At 39.1% G+C, this 12,661-nt stretch overlaps 1 protein-coding gene across 7 annotated transcripts in view; it reads right to left on the bottom strand.

Moving 5' to 3' along the window:
- PPARD (peroxisome proliferator activated receptor delta) overlaps positions 1-12,661 on the bottom strand; it is a 75,530-nt gene that overhangs the window by 13,064 nt on the left and 49,805 nt on the right. For 6 of the 7 annotated variants that reach the window (XM_051996461.1, XM_051996459.1, XM_051996458.1 and 3 more), the window contains one exon: positions 3,993-4,229. In XM_051996461.1, coding sequence (XP_051852421.1) covers positions 3,993-4,128 — 136 coding nt within the window. In that variant the 5' untranslated portion in view covers positions 4,129-4,229. Of the gene's footprint in view, positions 1-3,992; positions 4,230-7,351; positions 7,450-12,661 lie in introns of those variants that run through there. The other variant, XM_051996460.1, reaches the window with a different exon arrangement.

Raw genomic sequence — 12,661 nt, 5'->3', positions numbered from 1 at the left:
CACTATATAAATGTCAGCTAAATTCCTGATCTATGAGATGAGGGATTTAGAACAAGTGATCTTTAAGGCTTCTCATAATTCTAACATTCCACACCTAAATTTTAATAATAAATCAGCAACAGTAATATAAGTGATATAGTTCCTACTGTGCCAGGCTAAGAGCTTTACAAATATTATCTCATTTAATCCTCACAATGATTCTGGGAGATTTCCATCTTTACAGATTAGGAAAAAGTGCAGACAGAAGTTTAAGTGACTTGTCCATAAGTCACATAGCTAGTGAGTGTCTGAGGTCCAATTTGAACTCAGATCCTCCTGACTCTAGACCCAAAACTCTAATCAATGAACCACCCAGCCACCACATCCCATGTATGAATACCCTCTCCTTGAGCTTATCATGAATGCTTCTTAACTACTTCTAAAAATCTTCCACCTATAAGAAAGTTTTCTCTAATTGAAAGAGTATTTATTTTGGCCTGAAATGTCCTCAGCTCCTCATATTTATTTAAGGCATATCACTAAAATACATGGACTCCTCTAAGTTAATTGTAAATATTTAAGTGAGTCACCAAGATAGGGAACATCATAAAAAGTCTGATCTTAGATGGCAAAGGGTAGCACATGGCTATTTACCATGTGCTTTTAATTGATGTATCTGTTTAATATAGTCCTAATTATCTCTCTCCCTATCGGAGATGGGAGGGTTGATTGTTGCCCTAGTCTGAGAGGGTACACAGGAAATTTCTATGTTTACCTTGCTAGGTACAACCTCACATCCAAAGACACTGAATACAGGCTTCTGAGACTAAGCACAGGTCAGGATACAATTCTACTATTACATATAGCTGGATTACAGAAAAGTAATTCATTACCCGGGGCCTTTACACCAGATAGATAGGCAAGGATTCACTTTAGTTTGGGTTTTAAAGGGTGGGAAAGACAAATTATACAGAAGCAAACTCAAGTTTAAGCAACTTTAGAACTGGAATGAACTTCCTTGTTTTGGAGGAAACAGAGGTTCATACAAGGTTTATACAAATATAAATCCTTACCGATTAGTTCTAAAGATTTTGAGTTAGCTATGTGGAGCTAAGACCCAGCTTTTTCCCTGCTAGCAGACAATACTTTCCCATGCTGGAGCTGCTCTGGAAAGCCCCTTACAATCAGCTGATGGAGAGGCTGGAAAGAATGGGCTCTGAATCCCAAATAATGGCTTGGGAAGAGTTAGGATACAGATATTTTCTCAATCAAGGGGCCAAGACAATTGAGCCATTAGAGGAGAAAGTCAACAGTTCCTGCCAATAGCCCAAATGAAGGCAACAGTTTATCAAGAGATAAGATAGTCTGAAACTGTAAGTAACATAAAAAGCAGAGAAAGCCCTCAACTTTGGAATGATGTTCTAGGCTGATTTTTATACCAAAGTTATAGCACTGATGGGGCTAGAAGGAGAAGGCAGGAGAATAAGATGAGACCTTTTAGGTGACAATGAAATATATAGTCCCTTCCCCATGTGTGTCCTAGAGAAAATTCTTGTGCATGAAACTATTCTATTGCTGCTTGGGGCACAGAGATCTGGGAAAAGATGATTACAGGACAATAAAAATGACAGTTACATTCTTAACATTCTTTGAGCTCTTCCTGATACCTGAGAGGTCCAGGGGCATTATTAAAAAGGGAGAATGCTTAAAAGTCAGAAAAAACTGTACTCAGGCACAAACTTGATCAAAGCCTAGAATAAGAATATTTTAGTATCCTCTTCTGCATTTTTCTTTTAATGTACAATAAACACTTCCTGTCTCTATTCTAGATCAATGAAAATTTTCTATTGGTGTCATTCCCATTTCACTAATTTAAAAAAAATTTTTTTTTGCACTAAGGCAATTGGGGTTAAGTGACTTGCCCAGGGTCACACAGCCAGGAAATGCTAAGTGTTTGAGGTCAGATAAGAACTCAGGCACCTGACTCAGGGCTGGTACTCCATCTACTACACCAACTAACTGCCCCCATTCCCCCATTTCACTATTAATTAATTAATAAACAAAAATTTATTAAGTGTACAGTACCGCAAGAATAAACAAGAATGAAATGACAGCCCAGGGTGGCATACAACACTCCAGTGGCCTCTTGGGAAAAAAAATCCCAATGATCCAGAGTCCTTCCTAGGTTATGCTCATTGTTAGGATTCTTATCCACCAGTCTTGATTTGGTCTAACTTTTTGGCCTTCTCTTCCCAACTACTGCCAGCTCTAGCACAAACATGCCACTTTGGCTCACAAATGGCAAGTTTGTCTTTTAAGGCCTATGGGGGTAGTGGGCAAATTCCCATTTGGGTGCCAGTGTGAACAGGAAATAAGAACATACTTCTGAAGACCAGCTACTGTTTGCTAGAGCAAAAATGAAGATAAAATATGGCAAGCTCTAGGCAAAATTGCAAAAGTAACTGAATTTGGAAGCCCTAGCTCATATTTTTTACTCCTTCCCCTGAAGGGGTGTACTGCCTCTACACTATTCCAGGGATACAATGTCTTCTTGCTTTCTAGCCCATTCATCTTTTTATTAAATGAGAAAGGACTTGATCATAGTCAGTAACAGATCTGATAACTGAAACCCCTTCATTATTCTCAGGCCCCACTATTATTTGTTTTGAAAAGACATACATTTGTGAAATGGAAAACTTGCTGCTCCTCAAATAATGAATTTAAGGAATCAGCCAACAGGTTGGAACAGCAGGCTTTTCTTTACTCTTGAAATCCAACTGGCCTAAGACTTAACCTCACTTTAGTCATTTTGGGATACCTAGGATGAGAGCTACTAGATTGAGATGACTTACCTCCAAATCTAATGCCATTCCTACTCACCCAGGGAGCAAGAGCAACAATACCTGATGAATATCTCTTCTTGGGGACATACTAGCTGTGAAAAGAAGTATGTCCTGGCATCAGTGGTTTCTTGCAGGACTGTCCCCAAAGAGAGCATACTCTTGGGGAGTACGCTCTCTTTGGGGACAGTCCTCCTCAATGAGGGACTCTATTAAATAACATGTTCTTTTCCTATCTCTATGCTCTAAGAACCCATCCTAAACTGTTCTCCTCTCTTGTGCCAACACCAATGGTCAGGAAGTTCTATACCTGTTCACAACAGAATGATGATCTTCTCCCCCTACCCCATAAGGAATCCTTAGGTGGTAGAACTGCTCTAGCATCTTGGGTACCTCAGGGAAGAGGGCAAAAAGCAGGTGGATGTGGTACCCAAATGTTCTTCATATTTGGGGGCCAGAAGGGAAGATACAGAAAGGAGTAAGAGAGGAGTGAATGAAAGAACAAGGAATCTTTGGCCAGGAATCTTAGGGGAAAAGGCTGTGTGAAAAGCAAGTGAATTTCTATTAAGAAATATTTTAATTTAATTGATGTTGTAGCTCTGTGTGTAGTAATAATAATTAAGTGATACACTACATCAGGGAGCACAAGATTGCTACTGATTACAAGGCATAAAGAAATAAAGTAAAAAGAGAAAACATTTGGTTTGACTACGGGAAAATGATCCTAAATTATAATCACTACTCTGAATCTTTGAACATCTGGGCACAACTGTGTCAGATCAGCTGCTATAAATTTTATTTTCATTTGATTATAACAATAAACTCTTCTTGTACACAGGTCCTCATATATCCTTACTGAAGTAGCCCAGCTGTCTTATCACAACTTTTAAAAAAGAGCATCCATTGGTAGTATACACAGAAAGTGTTTGGCAAAGTCCAATAACTAGAAATCTTCTCTCTTGGGATTTCCCACGAGAAAAGGACGTGTTCAGGTTAGCAGGCTCTTGGAATTGGGCAATAATGGATTTCTGGAAATATCCACTTGTTCCAACCAGTAAAAAATTTGGTGTTGGGGCAGAGTAGACAAAATCTCTTTTCCTCTGTGCAGCACACTACAGTCCCTTCCCTTCCTTTGCTCCATGTGCTGCCCACGTTAAGCCTCTTCCCTCTTACCTGAATAGCTGCTGGAAGGAAGTGAACTCTCCGGTCCCCCATTTTGGTCTGGAGCTTCTTCTGCCACTGTCACTGCCACTTCCTCTTTCTCCTCTTTTTCCCTGACCTGAGGTACTTCCTTTTGTAGCTGCTCCATGGTTGATCACCCCTCAGTACCACGCCTGCCGGCCCTGTCATAGTTCTGGCATCATCTGTATCTGTTCACAGGTAGACCTCTACAGGGGGCTTCCTGTTAGCCTGGGGAGAGGAAAAAAGAAATAAAAGCTGGGCAGGGAGAATGGCAGATAGCCAAGGATCCATTCTCAGGAGACTGTATCCCAATACTGAAATGTCTGAGAAATAAGTAGACAACTGAAAAGAAACAGAGACAATCCCCTTGCTCTTATTAAGGCATAATAAAAAGCGAGTGTTCTTGAATTTATTCTCATAGTTAGCACTTCCTCCTTCACATTCTTTGTCATTTTCACCTGTTGATGGTAAATTGGTGACTATGAGATTTAGCATAGCTTTACTGGCCAGAAAAGTCTATCTGTTAGCTTAGGAAACTAGCCAACCTCTCCTTCTGCCTTTTCAGAAGTACCTTGCCCATTCATCAAACTGGGAAAATAAGGTCTCTACAGAGTTCAGTTTAACCTGAATGAAAGTCTCATGAAATCATTTGCTTACCATGGACTGATGGCAGGTATTTAAAAATATGAATATAGAACTTGGGAGTCTCATGATCCCATATCCTGAGAATTCGTGCGATTCAAGGTTATGATAATTTTTTCAACCTACTTATTTTTTTTTTTTAAGTTCAGAAGGAGATTTGGAAACAAACAGTATTGCCTTCACAACCAGCCTATGAAGAAGGTAAAATAAGCATTATTTAACCTAACTGGTAGATGAGAAAAAATAAGCTCAAAGAAAAATAAATGTGAAGAATCAAGATTTGAACACAACTTTCCTCACACCAATTTGCTAGAGAACAAGAATTTGTCAGTTTATACTATATAGCCCAATACTTATTTTTTCTAAACTCTATGAGGAAAGAAGTACAAGAACTATGACTTTTCCCCCCCAGAACTTAGGGAAGAAAGATAGCTTACCTAAGATAATATAGCTAAGTATCAAAACTAAGATTTGAATTCAAATCTTTCTGAGTCTAAAGTGAGTGCCCTTGTCATGAAAAGAAAATTAATTATATAATTATATATATAAATATTACATATATATAATATTATATAAATATTAGATCATTAGAAGAGTGTACTCCACAGGAGTTCACCAGATTTTATCATAGTCTAAATGATATATCACTTAAGATCATTCACATCTTTTTGTTCTGATTTCCTGATGATTATATAGCTTTCTAATTACTAATTTAGTTTCCCCACTGTCTTGATACTGGAGAAAGTGACAATCTGAAAAACAGGCTTGGGTATATTGGTTCCTGCAAAATTATTCCCCCTTTAATGTAGTTTTTTTTTTTTAATACTCCCCCCACTTTCAACCACTTCAGTAATTAACTGGACTTATAATTTATAACAAAGTTTCTTGTCAGTTTGGCTGGTATGACTTAGTGCTCTAAAGTAATGAGCTGATATCAATCCAAGTTGAGTTTATTTAAATAAACTCTATTTTCTGATCTTGCAAAGCTGAGGATCAGCCTTTAGGGTAGTGATAATCTTGAGGTTATTCCCAACAATTTCTGTTCTAAAAAAGCTATTACCTATCTTTATTATAAAGGCAACTAGTTAGCAGATCTAGACCAGTGCTGCCAAATCAAATGAAACAAATTCCAGTTGGCCACATATTGATTTTGTTGTTGTTGTTGAGGCAATCAGGGTTAAGTGACTTGTCCAGGTCACACAGGTCCAGGTCAAGTATCAGTGGCCAAATCTGAATCTAGGTCGTCCTGATTCCAGGGCCAGTGCTCTATCCACTGCCGCAAAGAGTATGGATTTAGAAAACTATAAGTTAACATTATATCTATGCTATATTACAATTTTACTTACTTTGTTAAATATTTCCCAATTACATTTTTAGTTGGTTTGAGCTTTAATCTGGAGTTCTGCCCAGCCCATGAGTTTGATGGCCCTGGTCTAGACCACCTTGCTAGAGTACTGAGCATATCAGAACATCTTTTGGGTAAAGGCTTAAAATTCATACTGAGCAGTTTTAATTTGATTTGAGATTAATCTGAAAAGATGTTAAGAAACCAGAATTGGGATGAAAAGAATGATGTGACCTTTGAACAAGATTCTTGATGCCTTGGGGGATGATGGACTAAAAGTGGGAGAAGCCCCTGAGATAGTAATCCAGGAGTGAGGTAACTGGAGCATGAACTTGGATAGTGGTTATAGAATCGGAGAGGAATGATATGAGAAATGTAATTAGAAGGAGAAAACTGATAGACAAGGACAACAGTCTGGAACTGAAAGAGATGGGGAGATGAACAAAGACAATTTACAATGCCTTACACGTGACTCCGAGTTTACAGGAGGCAGGGGAAATAGTGAGAGTGAACCTGGGGTGATGTAGAAATAATCTCACTTGGGCTAAAGCCCAGATCATTTCAATGTTATGTGTTGGCAGACATCTAAGTAGAAATACCTAGAGTACATAGGTGAAGAAAGCTTGAGGAAACTATGCTGGACATAAAGAATGAAGTCCTAAGTATAAGAAGAGATGACAAACTAAGTATATGAGGGTCAGAAAGACACAGGGAGATAAAAATCAAAACTCCCACCCAGGTTTTAGCCTGATGAGGTAGCCATAGTTAAAAGACCATTAGGAGCTTGATTTTAAAGAATCCCAAAGTGTCTTGTAAACATCAGTTTGCTATAAGCAATGGCTCGATCTGTGCTTAGTTTTGTAGTAGGAAACCAATCAGGCTCTCAGAATGGTTCTAGAGCTCATAGCTAAGAGTTTTGGCCCAGTGCCAGGAAGCCTGTTTTCCTCACCAGATGTGGGTGTTTGTGCCAGTTGCGCTTCCTTGAAACCTCCAGCACAACTGGGGAAGTGGCTTCAGACTGGGGGGACAAAAACCCACAGGGCTTGGGTTTCTTAATACTTATATTTAACTGTCGTGTTGCAACCTATGTCTGGGTTTTACCAAAAGCCATTCATTTTTTATATTCTTTGTTATTGCTGCACCAACCACCAATTTACAGACAATGATAATGGAAAACTGAGGCAAAATGAAGTGTACAATCTCACCAGTGTCTCCAGCTTGTTGAAACTGGGAGAGAAATGACAACCTATACAAAGTCCCTCAAACTACACAGGAACCAGATCCAAGTCTGTTTTCCTAAATATCCCATCCTCCTTCCCACAACTGAACACCTCCCTCCTCTTCCTCTCCTCAGCACACTCACCAAAAATAACACGCCCTTGCACAAGCTTCGGTGTAGCATGATAGAAAGAGCCTTGGTCGCTGCTGCCTCCTATGAGGGCTCAGCACTGACTACACCTCCATCTCATTCGGGTTCAAGTTTCTACGCCCTCTCCCTGCCCCATAGCACCACTTGGTAGTCTGGTATCTCCTGATCATGCAAGCCACACCCCCCAGCAGTGGCTCCTTCCCTCCCTCCCTCCCTCAGAGTCAGTACAGGCCTAGGAGGACAGACTGAGTGAGGGCTACCAGGCAGCCTGTCAGAACAGAGAGTGAATTCTCCAAGGAAGGAATTTCCTGCAAAACAAATTCCCAGGCTGCTTCATTCCCTAAATACAATGAGGAATGAGAAGAACCACTGCTCTCGCCCAAGTTTTATGTTATTCTTTATGCCTAGAATTTTCCCCTATTTCCTTTAGTAGAAGTATTAAAAGTCCCATTATTTAAAATTGTGAGAAATCAATTATTTCTCTTATATTTAGTAACTAATTATTGAATCAGCATACTTTTCTACTTTCTGATCCAGAAATCGACAAGTGTGGGAAATCTCTTTAAGAGAATTAACCAAGCCAAGATCTAATTAGGCAGTTAAAAAAATTCCAAGTTTGAGCTAATGGATATATTCCTGTCCATTGTGTTTCTTTGGGACAGATCTGGGAAAATGTTGATTCTCCTTATTATTAAGACAAGTGATATGGAGACTGATGTCTCTTTGACCAGGATTTGAGTGAGCTAAGTCACATACCCCAAAACTGTCTTACCTGCCATTGTGTTAAATGATCAGAATTGAATAGGCAATAGGGAATAATTTTTCTTTAAAAGGCACATAAACTATAAGCATTTGGGATCTTTGGTCTAAGAGAAATGGCCAAATGACTATCCTTTTATTAATAATGTGTTGATCTTGTTAATAAAATGATTAAATCACCCAGAAAGTACATCTTTCAACATCTTTAATACCCACAAAATCACAACCTCTCCTATGAAACCTTCCTTGACTCATTTAGTTGGCAATAACTTTTTTCCTCCTGGACCTCATATAGCACTGTTTATATAATATTCTGTATTATTTTCTATTATAATTACACCTAACATATCATGTTCCTCTAATAATTCTATGTTTCCTAAGGGAAGAAACTTGGTCTTACCTAAGCTTTATATCTTCTTAAAACTGTGCAGTGTTCTATATACAGGATGTATTTAATAAATATGTCAAATGAAATTGACCTTCTAATCCTCTGAATGCTGCAAAGGCAGATAAACATCATAGACACAGCTCCCTTAAACGCTCATTTATGCTACAATGAAAAGTTGAAAAGATCTTCCTTGGGCTCCATCACCTTAGAGCATATATTTGTATATATCATTATCCTCTCCTTCCCACCCCTTACCCCATCTCCCAACTGAGGGCAAGAAGTATAGTATTCCACCCTGATATACATTGCTAAATCCTGCCTAGAAGGCTTACTACTAAATGACTGTAGGAAAGTCACAAACTTTCTTTAAAAAAATAGCTTTTTATTTTCAAAATATATGCAAAGACAGTTTTCAACATTCATCCTTGCAAAATCTTGAGTCACAAACTTTCTGGTTTATAAAATGAGGGAATTGGGCTGGCTGACCAGGCCCCTTCCAGCTCTACATCTAGGATCCTATTAAGGCCTAAGCTGAAGGGCCTCTATACCAGAGTGAGCAAGCACACGGAAAGACAGGGTTGTTCCAGTCAGCCTCATCTTGAGTAGCTCACTACCTCCTCACATGTGGCACACCCAGAACTATGGAAGCTGTGAACAGTTTCTCAGCTCCTCACAAGCAGACTGCAGACATAAGGAGAGCACAGCCTGAGCCTGCTAAGGGGAGGGAGGGCAGGGATGAATGAATGCAAGGAGATAGCAACACAATGTGTCAGCATTACAGGTCTATACCTCTGGGTTTCCAGGGAAGGGACTCTACCCTCAAGCACTCTGTAGGGGCTGGCTAGGGGAGTGGTAGGCCCCACCCTTGTCAATATTAAAAGTATGAGGAGGATTTGGAATTCATGGGAGAATGGAATAAACTTCAGGTTCTTATGAGAATGGTTTAGTAACAAGGACTCAGCACCTATCAGATGTAAGACCTTATGGGATGGAGAAAGGCAACTTGAAGAAGGTAGGAGAGAGAAGAACTAGACCTTCCAGGATATGCAGACTATCTATTTAGGGAAAAATATGAAGGGCTTTCAAGGTAGGGGAAGGGTGACAGCTGGAATGGCACCGCAGTTAACAAACTTAAAGTCCTAATTTAACATTTGTCAAAAGATCTGTTTGGCTAGATGGAGGCTCGGGTTAACAGGGTAGTGGGAGGGAGACTGGATCAGGTAAAAGGATATGGTCCTGGCTCCAGTTTTGTATCATAGGGTCAAAAGCATGGATACTTTTAAATATAGAATTAAATCCATATTTATTAAGTGCCAACTACTTGCAAGAGTCTAGGCTAAGCACTTGAGAGTACAAAGATGAAATAAAACATAGGAGCTTATAATTAAAAGTGGATGAAGGATAAGATATGCACCAAAATTAAGACAAGGCACAATGCAAAGACCAAAGGAAAGGTCCATACAGTAGTAAAAGAAAAGTAAAAAGGAAGATATCACTTACAGCTAGGGATTGGGGATAAAGAAAAGTCTTCACAGAACTAGCAGAACACAAAAGAGTTAGGTCTGAGGAAAAGGAAGACCTTTAACAGATGGTAAGATGTCCATTTTAGGCATAGGGGACAATATGAGCAAAAGTTTGGGTTAAGATGGCAGAAAAAGAACTGGGGATGGTTCAGGTGGTAGCAACACAATACGTAAAAGAAAGATGAACCAAAATTGGAATTGCAGATTGGAACCAGACTATGGAAGGCCTTGAAGGCCAGGATCAGCCATTTATATCATATTCAGTAATCAATGGGAAGCCAAAGGTTTCTATTCAAGGGTAATGTAATATAGCAATATTATGATGGGAGAACTCTTATAGGCTCTGCTGAACTGCCAATCCACTGTCAATCCAAGGAGGGATGCAGAAATGACAATATTCAGCAATCTGGCCTGGCTGAACATGCTTTAGGGATCACCAGGAGATGGAAGGGGGAATTTTCACTTCACTAATGATGGGGATTTCATCCCCAGCTGGTATTTAGCACTTACTTCTCTCAGTTGTATGTGCACATATTTTAGCTGATATGTATGTGTACAATTTGATGATAGTATTTTCACACATAGTATTTAATTTTATTCTCATATTCTTGTGAAATATGAATTGCATACTAAAGGGGAACCAGTCTCAGGGAAATGAAGTAATTCATCATAGTTACATGGAATCAGATTGTGACTTGAATTCGGGTATCTCTTGGCTGCTACCTCTCTCAATAGACGCTCAAATCAATAATTGACTCAGGTGACCAGAGAGATGATAGATTCCTTATCTGTCAGTTGAGGTAACCAGTCAGGAAACTGTCACCCAGAAAAGAATTCTTTTGGAGTAGGATCACAATTCTCCTTCCCTGAAAAAATTATTCTCTACTACTTTCCCTTGAAGGTGACTTGGTCATTGTCACTTTCTTCCTTAATCCAACCCAGCTCAATAGGTGTCCTCCAGCTTTGGTGAAAAGATAAAGGAAGGGGTGGCTAGTACTCTCCTAGGAGATGGTACCAATCTGTTATTCCCATAGTCTCTCTGTTCCCTTCCCCCTCTTTCTTTCAATCATTAATCCAAGATGCCAGATCTAGTAGCCTCCATCTAAGAAATGTGTCCTAGTTTTTCCAGGCCAATGACTCTTGAGTGCTCTATGTGCCAAATCAGGTAAATATCCTGCTGCCTTTATCAGAGGCACAAGGTACTTGTGACCTTTCAACATTCAGGATGAATCCCTATCAATGTGGTTACATAACTATTTATAATATCTTGAAAGTTAATACTATAATACTGACAACAAATCCAGAGAGGATATAAAAGATTTAGAGCTGGAATAATCATCTAACCCATTTTACAGCTGAAAAACTTGAGGCCTAGAAAGGGAAAGTAACAATGCCTGAAATGATAATAAGCACACATACATTGTTTTACAATCTAAAAAAAGGCTTCGCATAATTACCTCATGTGAGCTTCACAACAACTCTGTAAGGTAGATATTATAAATACATAAACTGAGGCTCAGAGAAGGGACTTGCTCATGGTCACAAAGATGGGGAGTTAGCAGAACCCAGGTCTGACTCCAGGTCAGCTGCCTTTTTCTCTCCCCATAGGGGAAAAACTTCACTCCTAGACTAAAGATGAAATAGAAGAAGGTCTAGAAAGAAAAGATAACTCTGGATAAAGAAGAATTCTTTGTAGAGATGAGTGAAGATCAGTGTTTAAAAAATAAAAATGACTTTGATGATCATCTGTATCCCAAAAGAGGCTGCTTTCTCCTGCTCTGAAATACATCCTGTCTCCATCTTACAGCACTGAACCCTCACATGCAAAACAATACAACATTCATGCTTAATATCTTGTCATGGCTAATTCTATATTCTTTGGCTCTTGACAGAGAAATATAAGCTACCACAACATTTGAATTACCATTTTTTGGAGGGTGGAAGTAGAAGATAAAACACATCAATACCCAACTCCTGATGGTATTTATGATCCAAGACAGAATTTGGATGAGTAAATAGCCAGATTTGGCCCTTGGGCTGCATGAAGACATAAACAATATGTCTTCTGGAGAGAGATGAATGGACACAAACAGATAATGTCACTTCTAAGAGGCTCAGGCAGCCATGCAGTGTGAATTCTGGGATCTGAAAACAGATGGAAATGATGGGGTGAGAAGAAATAGATATTTGTTCTCAGGGATGGAAGGGAGAACATCGTTAGGTTTCTTCTACATAGAAGTAAAGGGTTTCTGCTTGAGAAGGAAAGATTACAACATAATGCAGCCTTTCCCTTTTCAAATACCTCTACTTATCTTTGGAGATTATTTTTTCCCTTTAGATTTCTTCTTCTTCTTCTTTTTTTTTAAACAACTTTTTATTGATAGGACTCATGCCAGGGTAATTTTTTACAACATTATCCCTTGCATTCACTTTTGTTCCGATTTTTCCCCTCCCTCCCTCCACCCCCTCCTCCAGATGGCAAGCAATCCTTTACATGTTGAATAGGTTACAGTATATCCTGGATACAATATACGTGTGCAGAACCGAACAGTTTTCTTGTTGCACAGGGAGAATTGGATTCAGAAGGTATAAATAACCCGGGAAGAAAAACAAAAATGCAAGCAGTTTATATTC

This window comes from Antechinus flavipes, chromosome 4 (assembly GCF_016432865.1).
Source record: "Antechinus flavipes isolate AdamAnt ecotype Samford, QLD, Australia chromosome 4, AdamAnt_v2, whole genome shotgun sequence".
Taxonomy (NCBI): domain Eukaryota; kingdom Metazoa; phylum Chordata; class Mammalia; order Dasyuromorphia; family Dasyuridae; genus Antechinus; species Antechinus flavipes.
This window is presented reverse-complemented; position numbering and strand designations above follow the sequence as displayed.